Source organism: Schistocerca nitens, chromosome 2 (assembly GCF_023898315.1).
Source record: "Schistocerca nitens isolate TAMUIC-IGC-003100 chromosome 2, iqSchNite1.1, whole genome shotgun sequence".
Lineage (NCBI taxonomy): Eukaryota > Metazoa > Arthropoda > Insecta > Orthoptera > Acrididae > Schistocerca > Schistocerca nitens.
The window spans coordinates 641,055,629-641,072,404 of NC_064615.1; the positions used below are offsets into that span (position 1 = coordinate 641,055,629).

Here is a 16,776-nt window from a genome sequence, read left to right on the forward strand (position 1 = left end):
GTTAGTTGTTTTCCCTCTGTGTCTAACAGTTATCTTACAAACAAACAATTCACATAATTCACTATCTGATGTTTTCTGCACGGTCGTCACTGCACCGCTAGGTGGACTACGCCTGTCATTACAGACTAACCGTATTATATCCACGCATCCACACTTCACCTAACCTGCTGCCCAGAGGAAAATAAGCATTAATGTCTTGCTCTTGCCACATGTACTTGAATGTATTAACCAACCTAAAAAGATACTACTCCAAATATTCGTAGTTATTAATCTGTAAATGGAGCAAATGCTGGTGTAATGTTGTTCAGCACACTATATTCAGTCAACAATAAAAATATCTGCACTTATACCCACAGCACCCCGTATAGCGTCGAGGCATTGACCTTGAGCATCTCCTTTGCTTCTGCACTCACTCAGCTGTGGTAATCTTGAGTACCTGTAGCATCACCAGTGAAATCTGATTTCGCAGGACAGAGCGGATCAGGTTGAGGAAAGGGGCCAATGTCAATTACTGTTACTTATACAAGAACACACACAACTTTCTTCCCAAAACCAATGCACAGTTTTCTCTTTGAAACAACAAAGATCAATTCATGGCCGAGGGCCCAAGTAACTTCTCCAGAATAAGTTTAAATGAGTGCTTTTAAAACACCAGGATTTAGAGTAACGCCTGAAGGCTTTACTTAAGTAAAATTACAATATCTTCTTGGGTAAAGGCCGAAATAATATTTCAGATAAGCTAAGGAAATTCTTTAAAAGCCAAACATTTACAAATTCCGGCTAAAGGCCATATTGAGGAAAATTCGAGTTAATTCTTCAGCTGAAAGCCCAATTAAAAAACATTTCTTTACATAATAAAAGAGAGACTTTAAAGATAAGCCTTTACACAGTACACTAGAAAAACATCTTAAGAAAACTTGAAGTATCTTGTCGGCTGAAGATCCAAACATTTACTCAAGGTTAATTAAAAACAACCTTAAGACATTTACAGAACACGGCTGAAGGCCCTTTCAAGAATTCGAGATAATTTAAGAGAAACCTTACAGAATTCTGAAACAAACTCGGCTGAAGGCCTAAATGCAGAGCAACAAGAATTTTAAATGAAACACGGCTGAAGGCCTAATCTTAAAATTGTTATGAAGTTCGGCTGAAGGCCAAAACATAAAACACACGATATTAATACACGGCTCAAGGCCTGGCACAGAACCTACGACCAAATAAACTGACAATCACAAACAACAAACAGTGGTGCTCAGAAGTGTTCTAAGGGCCGGTCTGGGGAGGAAACTAACCCTAGATTAGGTGAGACAGGCAGCCAAGCGTAACACTAAACAATCGGGTGGCAATACGACCTAGGGATGGCTGGAGAACCAACCAACGACCTAATCAATTACCTCAGTCGCAACCGACCAACTGCCTATTCCAGTACGCAGACAGCATTCATCTGCTCAGTGAAAATCACAGAAGCTACGCACAATTCGACGTAAACACACTTGTACAATAACTCGAACAATCGTAAAAGCAGTCACTGTGTAACAACAAGGACGAATCAGTTCGACACACAGAGAGTTTCCACAAGCGATCGTCGACCAAATACAAGTCGTTCGATGAGACGACAGACCGAACGACCAACCCAGGTCGTTCCCACTCGAGTTACTTGTGTCGGCGACTTTCGGACGAGTCTTGGCTGTCCGAAGCTGATGGCAGCTCCAACCCGACTCACCTCCACGTCCGTTCGGAACTCGGGGACACGACGACCCGGGCACCCAGGCTCGGACCCATCCATGCAGAGGTAACTCTTGCCCATTGGTCACGACATCTCTGCCCAGGGAAGAAACCGACCCACGTCCGGCAAGATGACCAAGTGACGAGGCCCAGAAACGGCCAAAAGACCAAATACACGTCGCCTGATGAGACGACCAACCGAACGACTGACCAACTGTCGTTCCCGCTCCAATCTCCTTGCGTCGAACAGTTCATGTGTGTCGCCAGCGGTCGGCGAGCACTGGCTGTCCGCACCTCACTGGCGCTCCGTCCTCGACTTTGCTGCTGCTGCGTTCGGACTGAACTCTCGACAGACGACGACCCGTAAATACTAGCGGACGCTCCAGAGATGGTACGACAGTGCACTTGTCGATAAGCGCTGCTGCTGCCACTCACAGGCAAGCAAACCACCAACCTAGTGACGCCAGTAAATTAAAAGAAAAAAACGAAGTGACAGAACTACAAAAACAAGATGACAAGCAATAAATGGCATGGCCGAGAGCCGCGCACGGCTCAATCAGCAGAGTTACACTGATGAGCCAAAGCATTATGACAAACTGCTGAACAGCATATTGGTATATTTCTGAAATGCAGTACAGCAGCGATTCCGCGTGACGCTGAATCAACAATTCCTTGGTAGGCTCACGGAGGTACGTGGCACCATGTTTACGCACAGGTCACGCAATTTCCTTTAAGTTACGGACTGATGGTTTGCGAGCGCGGAACTGGCGCCTATACAATCCAGGATGTGTTTCGTAGAGTTCAGATCTGGTGAATCTGGTGCCCAAGGCGTCAACACGAGTTCACTATCATGCTTCTAGTACTACTGTAGCACGTTTCTGCCCTTGTGACATGGACAATATCATCGTTCTGGAAGATTCTATTGGGGAAGGCATCAAGCGGGAAGGGATTCAGTTGGTCCACAATAATTCTCATCTTCTTCACAGCTGACATTGCAGGTCCCAAGAAATCCCAGGTCCCAAGAAATCCTCAGGTACCGGACCATGACAACATGCCCTTCGTCCAAGTCACTAATATAGCATGTACCGTCTCAAAGCTGGTATCTCATTCTTCTCTGCTTGGCGCATATAAAATGGAGATGTCAGGAAGAAGTGTATTACATGCTTGGATATGAAAATTTTTAGCATTTCCAAAGAACCATACGAAGTACACTGCTAGACTGAAGGACGAAACTAATTTTCGATTGATGTATCCGGACAAGTAAAACAGCTCGGTGAAAGTTGGACAATACATACACTACTGGCCATTAAAATTGCTACACCAAGAAGAAATGCAGATGATAAACGGGTATTCATTGGACAAATATAGTATACTATAACTAACGTGCGAACACATTATCACGCAATTTCGGTGCATAGATCCTGAGAAATCAGTACCCAGAACAACCACCTTTGGCCGTAATAACGGCCTTGATACGCCTGGGCATTGAGTCAAACAGAGCTTGGATGTCGTGTACAGGTACAGCTGCCCATGCAGCTTCAACACGATACCACAGTTCATCAATAGTAGTGACTGGCAAATGTAACGAGCCAGTTGCTCGGCCACCATCGACCAGACGTTTTCAATTGGTGAAAGATCTGGAGAATGTGCTGGCCAGGGCAGCAGTCGAACATTTTCTGTATCCAGAAAGTCCCGTACAAGACCTGCAACATGCGGTCGTGCATTATCCTGCTGAAATGTGGGGTTTTGCAGGGATCGAATGAAGGGTAGAGCCACGGGTCGTAGCACATCTGAAATGTAACGTCCGCTGTTCAAAGTGCTGTCAATGCGAACAAGAGGTGACCGAGACGTGTAACCAATGGTACCCCATACAATCACGCAGGGTGATACGCCAGTATGGCGATGACGAATACACGCTTCCAATGTGCGTTCACCGCGATGTTGCCAAACACGGATGCGACTATCATGATGCTGTAAACGGAACCTGGATTCATCGGAAAAAATGACGTTTTGCCATTCGTGCACCCAGGTTCGTCGTTGAGTACACCATCGCAGGCGCTCCTGTCTGTGATGCAGCGTCAAGAGTAACTGCAGCCATGGTCTCCGAGCTGATAGTCCATGCTACTGCAAATGTCGTCGAACAGTTCGTGCAGATGATTCTTGTCTTGCAAACGTCCCCATCTGTTGACTCAGGGATCGAGACGTGGCTGCACGATCCGTTACAGCCATCCGGATAAGATGCCTGTCAATTCGACTGCTAGTGATACGAGGCCGTTGGGATCCAGCACGGCGTTCCGTATTACCCTCCTGAACCCACCGATTCCATATTCTGCTAACAGTCATTGGATCTCGACCAACGTGAGCAGCAATGTCGCGATACGATAAACTGCAATCGTGATAGGCTACAATCCGACCTATATCAAAGTCGGAAACGTGATGGTACGCATTTCTCCTCCTTACACGAGGCATCACAACAACGTTTCACCAGGCAACGCCGGTCAACTGCTGTTTTTGTATGAGTAATCGGTTGGAAACTTTCCTCATGTCAGCACGTTGTAGGTGTCGCCACCGGCGCCAACGTTATGTGAATGCCCTGAAAAGGTAATCATTTGCATATCACAGCATCTTCTTCCTGTCGGTTAAATTTCGCGCCTGTAGCATGTCATCTTCGTGGTGTAGCAATTTTAGTGGCCAGTAGTGTAGAAACGACTAGTAAAGTATGCTGCAGAAGGTAACAAAGAAATGTGCAATGAGACGAACAGAAATTGCACTTTTATACAGAGGCAACAATTACACTGAAGTCACAGTGAATTATGATGGATCCCTGAACGCTACAGTTGGCGACACGGTTCTTAATAGGGTGTGTGACCATCACAAAGAGCAGTGCATCTTCTGCAACGTTTTGGTTTGGGGTGGCATAATGTTGCATTGGTTTACTAACCTCCAAATCTTTGAAGGCGATACACTCATCGGTCAATGTTATTGATACGGTACTCCTTGCCCAGGTCTGTCTTTTCAGGAGTGCATTCAGCTCCTGACTTCGTTTTTAAGGATGACAATGAGCAATCTCATTGTGAAGGTGGTGAAGGAGCTCTTGGACTAAGGATATTCGCCGAATGAACTGACCTCCTCGTTTCCCTGAGCACTTGTGGGCTGTGTTGGGGAGACCTACTGCTGCATGTCAAGATGCCCCAGCAGCCTCCCTGGTGGAGGAATGGAACACCCTACCAACAAAAATTCCTTACCGAAATTTTCATCAGCATCGGAGCATGTTGCAGTGTACGCACTGCCGTTCGTGGTGTTCACACATTGTATTAAGAATCATGCATCGCCTTTTATAAAGTCCAGGCGCCACCATATATCGCAGTGACTTAAGTGTAATTATTGCCTTACAATAGAAGTCTCACTTCTGTTCATCTCACCGCGCATTTCTTTCAGGTACCTTCTGTACTGCACAGTGGCAGTTCTTATGTATGCTCCAAGTTTCAACGACTATGTTACTTGGCAGTGACACATCATGTGGAAGCTACCGTACTTTCGTCCTTAAGTTTTGCACACTAGTGTACAGACCACGGTCTCGTTCCCATAGTGTCTTTCCTTCTTTCTTTATCGTCGCCTTGTCCCACGTCACGTAGGGTCGGCGTTGCTCTTCTGGATCCTCCTCCTCCATAGTTCTCTATCCATTGCCTCTTCCTTCTTCCATCCTTTCTCCCTTAGGTCCCCAGATATCTTATCCTTCCACCTCATCTTCGGTCTTCCTCTCCTCCTCGCTCCTTCAATCTTCATATCTTCAACTCTGTTTCCGATATACTCTTCCCCTTTTCTCTGTAAGTGTCCCTACCACCTTAGTCTGCTCTCTTGTATCTTTTTCCCCATGGGTCCCACTTTCACAGCTCCTCTAACGAATTCATTTCTGATTCTGTCCTTCCTTGCTACCCCACACATCCACCTCAGCATCCTCATTTCCGCCACTTCCATCTCCCTTTCCTGGGCTACTGTGAATGGCCAGCCGGCCAGAGTGGCCGTGCGGTTCTAGGCGCTACAGTCTGGAGCCGGGCGACCGCTACGGTCGCAGGTTCGAATCCTGCCTCGGGCATGGATGTGCGTGATGTCCTTAGGTTAGTTAGGTTTAATTAGTTCTAAGTTCTAGGCGACTGATGACCTCAGAAGTTAAGTCGCATAGTGCTCAGAGCCATTTGAACCATTTTTTGTGAATGGCCATGTATCTGCCCCGTATATCATATCAGGCCTTACCACCGACTTGTACACTTTCCCTTTCAACCCAATGCTCACCTTCTTGTCACACAACACTCCACTCATTTTCCTCCAGTTGTTCCAACCGCAATTTATTCAGTGTTGTATCTCGCTTTCCAGTCCTCCATCCCCCAGGTATTTAAATTTGCAGACCGATTTCAGCTCATTATCCTGGACCTTGCAAGACCTCATCTGCACATCCTTCAGTGCTAAATATTCTGACTTTGTCCTGCAAATTTATCCCTCTTTCTTCTAGTGCCTTCCTCCAATCCTCCAGCTTTTCCTCAAGTCTGTCGATGCTCTGCTCACAAAGAACCACATCTTCCGCAAACATCATATTCCACGGTGCTTCCTTCATCACATCTTTCACCAGCACATCCATAATCAGGTCAAAGAGGTAGGGGCTAAGCGCAGACCCTTGGTGTAACCCTACTTTTACTGGAAACTCCTTAGTCATGCCCACACTACTTCTCACCTGTGTCATTGCTCCTCTGTACATTTCCTTCACTAACATCACATACTTCTCTGGCACGCACTGCTCTCTCATGCTTCTCCATATTTCACCCCTTGGGACTCTGTCATATGCTTTTTCCAAATCAATGAAAGCCATACGTAGATCGGCTTGTAGCTCCCCGTGTCTCTCCACTATCCACCTTAAAGCGTGTATTGCATCAGTCGCTCCTCTTCCAGGCATGAACCCAAACTGTTCTTCACACACCACAGTGTCCTTGCGTAATCTTGTTTCTGCCGGCCGGAGTGGCCGTGCGGTTCTGGGCGCTACAGTCTGGAGCCGAGCGACCGCTACGGTCGCAGGTTCGAATCCTGCCTCGGGCATGGATGTGTGTGATGTCCTTAGGTTAGTTAGGTTTAATTAGTTCTAAGTTCTAGGCGACTGATGACCTCAGAAGTTAAGTCGCATAGTGCTCAGAGCCATTTGAACCATTTAATCTTGTTTCTGTAACTCTTTCGCGCAGTGTCATCAGAAGGTTTTCAGTCTCACACTGGGCAGTAGTTAGAATGCTTTTGCTCATCACAGTTTGTAAGCAATATAGAATGATCACCTGAAATCACCTCTCTTGGCAGAAGACACCTTTATGTTATTTATGCTCTGTACCAACACGTCAGCGTCCTCCAGTTCACAGTGTGACAAGCAGAGGGTGATGTCCCAATGCTTGTGAGGTACGCACCTCTTGAGGCCAGGTGGCCAGCTTGGGGTATCGGTAGTGCAGTGGCAGCAGCGCGAACCAGCAGAGGCAGCGCGCCGCGGTGTAGGCGCTTCTGGTGACGACGACGACGGGCCAGTGGGGGCGGCAGCGCGACGCCATCCTGGCGCTGCGGCCGGAGGCGGCCACCACCACCTGCGCGCACGCCTGCGTCAGCCGCGCCACCTCCCACGCGCCTATGGCCAGCGCCGCCGGCGCAGACGTGGGCGGCGGCTGCAGGCTCAGGGTCTCGTTCGCCTCCTGCCGACACGCCGTCGCCACCAATACTGCCAGTTCCCAACCTCAACATCGCAATGCTTAGAAGCTGCTGGCCGTTAAAAACTGCAAAACCGCGAAGGCGGCGTGCAACTCGTGTCAAACTGACAAGAGCTCTGCAGTACACTGATGTGAGAAAAGTCACAGAATACCTCCCAGTACGGAGTCAGACCTCACTTTCCCCGGCGTAGTGCAGCAACTCGACATGCCATCGACTCAACAAGCCGTTGGAAGACCCCTGCAGAAATACTGACCCATGCGGCCCTCTATAGCTGCGAAAGTGTTACCGGTGCAGGATTTTTTGCATACATTGACCTCTAGATTATGTCCTATAAATTTTCCATGGGATTCATCTCGGACGATCTACATCTACATCTACATTCATACTCCGCATTCCACCATACGCTGCGTGGCGGAGGGTACCTCGTACCACAACTAGCATCTTCTCTCCCTGTTCCACTCCCAAACAGAACGAGGGAAAAATGACTGCCTATATGCGTCTGTACGAGCCCTAATCTCTCTTATCTTATCTTTGTGGTCTTCTCGCGAAATGTAAGTTGGCGGCACTAAAATTGTACTGCAGTCAGCCTCAAATGCTGGTTCTCTAAATTTCCTCAGTAGCGATTCATGAAAAGAACGCCTCCTTTCCTCTAGAGACTCCCACCCGAGTTCCTGAAGCATTTCCGTAACACTCGCGTGATGATCAAACCTACCAGTAACAAATCTAGCAGCCCGCCTCCGAATTGCTTCTATGTCCTCGCTCAATCCGACCTGATAGGGATCCCAAACGCTCGAGCAGTACTCAAGAATAGGTCGTATTAGTGTTTTATAAGCGGTCTCCTTTACACATGTACCACATCTTCCCAGAATTCTACCAATGAACCGAAGACGACTATCCGCCTTCCCCACAACTGCCATTACATGCTTGTCCTACTTCATATCGCTCTGCAATGTTACTCCCAAATATTTAATCGACGTGACTGTGTCAAGCGCTACACTACTAATGGAGTATTCAAACATTACGGGATTATTTTTACTATTCATCTGCATTAATTTACATTTATCTATATTTAGAGTTAGCTGCCATTCTGTACACCAATCACAAATCCTGTCCAAGTCATCTTGTATCGTCCTACAGTCACTCAACGACGACACCTTCCCGTGCACCGCAGCATCATCAGCAAACAGCCGCACATTGCTATCCACCCTATCCAAAAGATCATTTATGTAGATAGAAAACAATAGCGGACCTACCACACTTCCCTGGGGCACTCCAGATGATACCCTCACCTCCGATGAACACTCACCATCTAGGTGACCAAAACATTGTCGAAAATGTTCCTCAAACTAGCTGCGAGCTATTGTTGCGCGGTGACATGGGGCACTGTCACCCATAAAAATTCCATCGTTACTTGGGTAAATGAAGTTCATAAATGGTTGCAAATGGCCTCCATCTAGCCAAATATAACCATTTACAGTCAATGATCGCTTCATCTGGGCCAGAGAATCCAGTCCGTTCCTTGTTAACACAGCCCGCATCATTAAGGAGCCATCATCAGCTCGAACAGTGCCTTGTTAACAACTTAGGTCCATAGCTTCCTGGGGACTGCGCCACGCTTGAACCATACCATCAGCTCCTACCAATTGAAATCGGCACTCATCGGACCAGGCCACGGTTTTCCAGTCTTCTAGGTCTCAACCGATACGTCACGAGGTCAGGAAAGGCGCTGCAAGCGGTGTAGTGCTGTCAAGAAAGGCACTCGCGTCGATCGCCTGCTGCCACAGCCCATTAACGCCAAATTTCGCAGCACTGTCCTAACGGATACGTTCGTCGTACGTCCACCATTGATATATGCGGTTATTTCAAGCAGTGTTACTCGTCTGTTAGGACCGACAACTCTACGCAAAAGCAGCACTTCTGGGTCGTTTAGGGAGGCTGTCGGCCACTGCGTTGAGAGGTAATGCCTGAAATATGGTATTCTCGGCATACTTTTGACACTGTTGATCTCGCAACCGTAACGATTTCCGAGACGGAATTGCTCGTGTGTCTAGTTTCAACAACCATTCCGCGTTCAAAGTCCGCTAGTTCCCGTCGTGCGGCCATGGTGCCACTTTCCACGTGAATCAGCTGAGCACAAATGACAGCTCCGGCAACGCACTCCCCTCTTATACCTTGTGTAAGCGATACTACCGTCATCTATTGTGTCCGTATCGCTATCCCATGACTTTCGCCACCTTACTAAACGTTAGGATAGGCAGTAGATTGGCAACTCTGTGAATACCCGTGAAGTAAATAAGAATAACTACATCTGAATTCTGTATACAGAGTGATTCAAAAGCATGTTTTTTTTTTTTTTTTTTTGATTTTGCCTCCTTTTTGCCGCAGTCCCAGCTATACAAGTCACGTCCAGATTTCCATACTAATATTATAAATGCGAAAGTAACTCTCTTACGTTTTCACGACTAAACCGCTGTACCGATTTCAACAAAATTTGGTGTGGAGGTAGGTTGAACATTCAAGAATCACATACTTTACAAAGACATTTATTGCTTTGAAGAATATTACGCGTATTAGGAAATTAAACTTGGTCTCCGAAAAAGCTACTTACATTTTGACTTTTGAACTTCATAATATTTGTGAAAATGCGTTTATTGCTTGTTCCATTTTACGTAATACGATTCAGCTAATGAATACAATTATTATACAATCAGTGCCTGATTTGCGACGAGATACGCCGTACTCCGTACCGTTACCTCTGACGAAAAAAAAAAAATCACAACCGCAGATTTCGAGATGTGGCACGGTAGAAATTTTGCTTCACTTGAAACGATATAAAACTATGCCTACTTGGAGCGAGACTAGACTGTGTTTTATCTACATGTGCGTGGTGATGAGCACTACGAATGGCTGTGACCAATTCAGCCTGTATAGTTGACACAGGCACTTGACCCGAAGACATCAAAGACAATACTTTTGCGGAAAAAGATGTTGAGTGACCTGCAGTTTTCTTTCAGTTGAATAAACGAGATACGATTAAAGCGTTTCGTGAGTATATTTTTGACAACTGTGAGAACTTTGGTCGAAATTGTGAAAACAATAAAAAGTATCCCAAAAATTTGCTCCTGTTGACAATTACCATCAAGACATTTCCATCATCTAATGAATGTGAAAAGAGTTTGCCCAAATCATTACTGATCATTGCTGAGGCTAGAGCCTTTCTGTTAAGAAAAACTGCTTCTTCACTATATTTTATCAAGTGGAATGGTCCAGCAACAACTAGTTTTGATCCTTTAAACTACTTGCTGTGCTATTTTTAGGTGATTCACCCTGTATATCAGAGTAGATCTTTGTATGTCCAGGATCTCCTTCCAAACTCCTCAGACGATATCAGTCAAACTTGGCACAAAAACAGGAAACTTCATGAGTACGGTATCAATACTGTGGGTTTTATAACCTCCTAACGACAATAGGAGCAGACGACAAACGGGCAAAAACTTGTTTTTTCAGCCTCTGCTGTATGAGAAGCCCTTCACGACAGGCATTATGTGTTGTAATAGCATTGGCCTGCCTTATCGCCTTGCTTTGCAGGGCAGCTTCAACATAAGGGACACAAAAAGTTTTCCAGCCTCTCAGATGTAGGCTGCCCTACTCAATAGATGTGTTGTGTTGGGTTAGTACCAGTCTGCTTTATCAGCTTGTTTTGCAGAGGCCACACATATAAAGGACATGTATGACAGGCTCTGCTGGCGGAAGGTTGAGATGGATGTAAGAGGAGTTGGACACAGAGAGGAGGGCAGGAGGATATAGACAGATGGAGAGGGCAGAAGGTGAGGAGAGACAGAAAGGGGAAGGAGGAGAAGGACACACTGTGAGAAGGGGGGAAGAAGGTGGACAGAAAGGGGAAGAGGAGAAGGATGACAGAGAGAGGAGGATGAAGAGTTGGACAATGAGAGGGGGAGAATGAGGTGCGCACACATATGCAGAGGAGGAGATGGACATAGAGAGGGGGTGGAGTAGTAGATGGGCAGGGAGAGGGGGAGAACAAGATGTGCACAGGTGAGGGGAGGAGGAGCTGGACAACAAAGAGAGGAAGGAAGGGATAGGTATAGGGATGAGGAGGCAGTGAGATGGAGGCAGAGGCGATGCACAGGGATAGTGGGGAAAAGTAGATGGACAGAAACAGGGGGAGGAGGGGATGAACTAATCTGGGCGGAGAGGAGGAGGCACTGATCAGAAAGAGGGAGAAGGAGTGGATGGACAGAAAAATGTGGAGGAGGTGGTCAGGGAGAAGGGAAGGATGAGATGGACAGAGAAAGGTGGAGGAGGTGATGTTAAGAGAGAGGGGGAGGAGGAGATGGACAGAGAGTAGCGAGGAGAAGGAGTAGGAGGTGGAGATGGCAGATGGGAAATGGAGAGAGTTACTGGGCGTGTGGAAAAGAAGAGGGACATGGGGGAGATCAACAGAGAGAGGGGAGGAGGAGATCGATAGAAAGAGGGGAGAGGAGGAGATGGACAGAGAGATGGTGGAAGAAGGAGATGGAAAGAGAGAGGGAGGCGCAGGAGCTCGCTGTTTTGGCTGTAGGAAGCACGAGTACGTCTCCGTGCATGGTCGCCTGCTTGCTTCAAACATTTGCACCACACCGAGCCTTCTGGCTGTGAGCACTCCCTATTAAAGGATAGACAGAATGGTGCTCTCGTAGCTATTCCACTACGCTATCTGTTGGCGGACGACATTGAAACCATTATTAGTACATTTACTACCTCGACCTCAAACAAATGTGGCACACAAATAGCAAAGTTCACGAGTATCAGCATTGTGTGGTTTATAACCTCCTAGCTCCAATAGGAGCAGACGTGTTTACACTGTCCCTGCCACACAGTCTGCAATGCACGACAGGTTTTGGTGTGGAAATAGTATTGGCCTGTGATATCGACCTCCTGTGCATGGCAGCCTATATGTCAGGAGCAAGAAACAGTTTTCCAGCGCTCGATGTACAGGCAGCTCTGCACAGAAGATGTGTATTGTTAAGTGGTATCAGCCTGTCTTCTCGACCAGCTCCGCAGGGCAGATAAAATAATGATGTGTCCTGACATAGGATAGAGAAAATGTACGAGATGTTGAAGGGATTTTTAGGTGCAGGCTTTGTGACTCATTAAGAATACTTGCTGGAACCTCAAGGAACTCAGGGATTTGAAATATAATTATTTATTGTATTCAGACATTAAAGCTTACTTCTAAGCATTACAAAAAGCAAATAATTCGACTGTTGGCACAACAGATGTCAGTGTCTGAGTACATGGCGTGAGAGCTAATTGAAGCCCCAATCAGTGGCAGAATCATAATTTACTAACATTCGAGTAGCAATCCTAGTGAGGAAACAGACTTGTATCGAAAATTACCCAAGTCTAGAGTCGAGTATCCAAACTATCTGACTGAGAACTCCTTTGAGTACGAAAATGTAGAATTTTTAACGGATTGTCGCCGCACATGGTTTCTCTCTATTTGTAGTCGATCCGCCAATCCACCGTCACTCTATAGGCATCGGCCAGTCTGATAAGAGGCTCTGCACTTTCATGGTGCCTCGGGCCAGCCACGTTCAGGTCCTTTCCCATTTCCTGCTTCGTAGGTCGAGATGTTCCTGGCCTTTACACAAATAAACTGCATGTTTGGTAGCAACAGTGCTCAGATGATAGCTAAACGTCACTACCCTTCCTAATATGGATAGTAACAACAGTGTTTTAGGTCACTTCACTCTGTCCTACAGGTGAAAACTTCTCTCTCGGGACTGGGGACTGCTGTTCCAGCAGTTTTACTCATTTCTCATCTCGCTCTAATCTGTATGAATCTACTGAGGCTGCAATTCTCAGGAGCAAGTATCAAAGCACGTGCTAAGAAGTGCCTGTTTGCGACCGCTATCCACTGTGGCGCCTTACAACAGCCTCTAGACGTTGTATGAAGCTATCAGTTAATTCTGTGAACTGAAACTTCTACTCTGGAACAGCTGCCCGGAGCGCCTGCAAGTTCACATGCGCCTCTCATTACTGTTACCTCTCGTAATCTAATCGCTACCAATTGCGCCTGCCCTCTGCATTTTGCCTCTGATTTCTTGTGTTAAAGTACCCTTGCTAGATCCAACAGTCTCACACTAAAAAGTGCATAAGTCAATAGGTCCATCAATATATGACAAAACGCCAGGTGTGCTTTGGAAGAAGTTTCGGCGTGCTTTATCACCTTATTTTACAGATGGACTCACCTGGGCGGAAGGGTGACATGTGTAGAGGAGAGGATGGGCAGAGAGAGAGAGGGCAGGAGGGGACAGATAGGGAGAGGGATGACAGGAGACGATGCAGAGGGAGAGATGGGGATAGGATGTGCATAGCGAGAGGACTGGGACTTGACAGATAGGAGAGGGGGCAGGACATGATCAAAAAAGAGTTGGGCAACGAGAAGGTGCACTGATAGAAAATGGGATAGGGAGAGGAAGAGAAGGACAGAGAAAGGGGAGGAGGAAATGGACAGAGAGGGAGGAGGGAGAGGAGGTGGACAGGGAGAGAAAGATGAGGAGAAGAAGACGGACAGAGAGGGGGCGGAAAGAGATGGACACAGGGAAGGGGACTAGGACGTGCGTGCAATATATGTGTCAAATACATACACAAGCCAAGCCACAAGGAGAAGGCTAGTCTACGTACACAGGGTGAGGCAGCTAAGACAGGCCACCCCACATGTATCCAGAATGAATAAATAAATCGAGGTGCGGTTTTCGCTACGTTACAGCGGACAATAAGGCGAATTTCCTGACGTTCGCAAATAATTGTTATTGTTTATAGGCGCCGAATTACGACACCGACTGTGCTTTTTCCTGCAGGAACTATATACTTTTTTTCTGTGGAATTTGAAAGAAGTTTCTAAGATGACTTCAACGACATAAGACGTATCGGACTTGATTAAATAGTATCAAGATAACAGCGCTGCAAACAGCCGTTTCACCATCAGGAGAAGAAGCACCACAAACGTCTGGCCTATTAAACCAAATGTAAGCAAACAAATAACTGAGGTATGGTTCTTGTGCTCACTTGTGCGCTTGAAGCCGAGCATTCTGTGTTCTGCTGTTGTATCAATCACATAACTTGCTTGTAAGACGATTGAGACATTCACAATATATACGGGAATCGAGTAGTAAATATCTTTTACGACGAATATCGTCAAACTATTAGAGCAGCAGTGCGTATCTACATTGAAGAATAGTGCCAAGCACAGACGACCTGTCTCTGTAGACATTGTAAAAAAAAGTTCTAGAAACTGGAGGTGTGGAGAATAAAATGTGCAGGGGAAAAAATAACAACTGATGAAAGAAATGAAACTATCACTGTAGCAGCAAATGTCACTAAGAGACATCTCGGAACTACGTAAAAGGTTCAAGGTTCAAAATGGCTCTGAACACTATGGGACTTAACAAATGGTTCAAATGGCTCTGAGCACTATGGGACTTAACTTCTGAGGTCATCAGTCCCCTAGAACTTAGAACTACTTAAACCTAACTAACCTAAGGACATCACACACATCCATGCCCGAGGCAGGATTCGAAACTGTGACCGTAGCGGTCACGCGGTTCCAGACTGACGCGCCTAGAACCGCACGGCCACACCGGCCGGCGGGACTTAACATCTGAGGTCATCAATCCCCTAGATCTTAGAACTACTTAAACCTAACCAACCTAAGGACATCACACACGTCTATGCTCGAGGCAGGATACGAACCTGCGACCACAGCGGTCGCGCGGTTCCAGACTGAAGCGCCTAGAACCTCTCGGTCAGCGGCCGGCAGGATTCAAGGGATCAACCAAACGAGTGTCCTGAGAATGCTACACTACACCGTATTTCATCCTGTTCACATTTCGCTGCGTCTGCAGCTTCATGGCAATAACGTCCTAAAATGGTTACAGTTCCCCGAATGTTATCTACGAAAAGTGCAAAGTGGTACAGCATATCTATGCAAAATTTTGAATAAGGAAGAGCATCGTTTACTAACCATGGGCAAGTCAATCTTCTGAAAGTTCACTAATCGTCAGTTGACTAAAAACAACGCTCTTGGTCTACCAACGTTTGGTGCGTGTTTTTCAAGACCTGCGTGATTCATCTCTGATTTATTGATGAGAATCTAAATTCATTCAATTATCTCGAGTTCCTTGAATATACTGCTGCCACAGTTATTGGAAGACATCCCGCTGGACATAAGGCAGCTAGAGTGGTACCAACCAATGACTGACCCATCCTACAAGAGATTTGGGGGGGGGGGTTCTCCAACAGAAGGCAGCACTGTGGCGTCGGACAGAGGCAACAGCTGCAAGCGTGTCCACTGTGCAACATGGACTGGATCAGTAAGCAATCGTGAGGCCGTGAGCGTGCCGTGCTTGAGTGCTGTTTAATTTACTAAGTCCACTGTGTCTGTGCGTCTCAACATGCCGCGTACGTGCACCTAAGCAGAATATGCAGACGTGTGGCTTGTGTACGGGTAATGTAATGGCAGTCCCCGTGTTGTGACAAAATGCCAGAGACGTTTTCGTAATCGACGAACCCCCTGTGCCAGGGTATTTCTCAGGGTTCTCAAACATCACGTGAATCCAGAACATTGACTAGTTTATACGTAATATCAGAACGTGTGGCTGTCCAGTCGGATCAAGAAAGGGAAGACGTCATTGCAATGGTAAAGCTGAGTTCTACCACCAGTACAGGGAACATTAGCATTCAGCTCGATATTCCACAAACGCGAGTGTGGCGTATGTTATATTCCGAGGATTTGTACTGTACCCATTCCATGTGCAACCCGTGCAACGTCTGCATCCAAATAACTCAATAAGCAGAAAACAATTTTGTGAATGGTTGGCTGTACACAGAGACGTCGTGCAGTACACTTTATTTACAGATGAGGCTACATCTACAGGCAGTGGTATCATGAACACCTGCAGTTCTCATACATGGGCGATGGAGAGCCCACATGACACTATGGCAACAAGATTCCATGTTTGGTTCTCATTGAACGTCTGGTGTGGCATGATTGAAGATCTAGCGATAGGGCCTGTGTTCCTGCGAAATCGCATGACAGTCGCAGCTTGTGAACATTTCTGATAAAAGACGTACCTGCCCTTTTGGAAGACGTAACATTAGAGCGACGACGGCAAAAGTACCTCCAACATGATGGATCACTAGTTCATTGTACCAGACAAATATCCCAATATCTGAGTAACATATTTCCTCAAAGTGGATTGGCCGTGGCCGACCCATTAACTGGTCTGCCAGATCACCCGACCTAATCTCATT

General features: G+C 46.6%; 1 protein-coding gene across 1 annotated transcript in view; it reads right to left on the minus strand.

Annotated features, from left to right (window-relative positions):
- LOC126235223 (pyruvate kinase PKM-like) overlaps positions 1 to 16,776 on the minus strand; it is a 137,097-nt gene that overhangs the window by 39,333 nt on the left and 80,988 nt on the right. Inside the window, exon 6 of the mRNA XM_049943954.1 lies at positions 7,167 to 7,442. Coding sequence (XP_049799911.1) covers positions 7,167 to 7,442 — 276 coding nt within the window. The remainder of the gene's footprint in view (positions 1 to 7,166; positions 7,443 to 16,776) is intronic.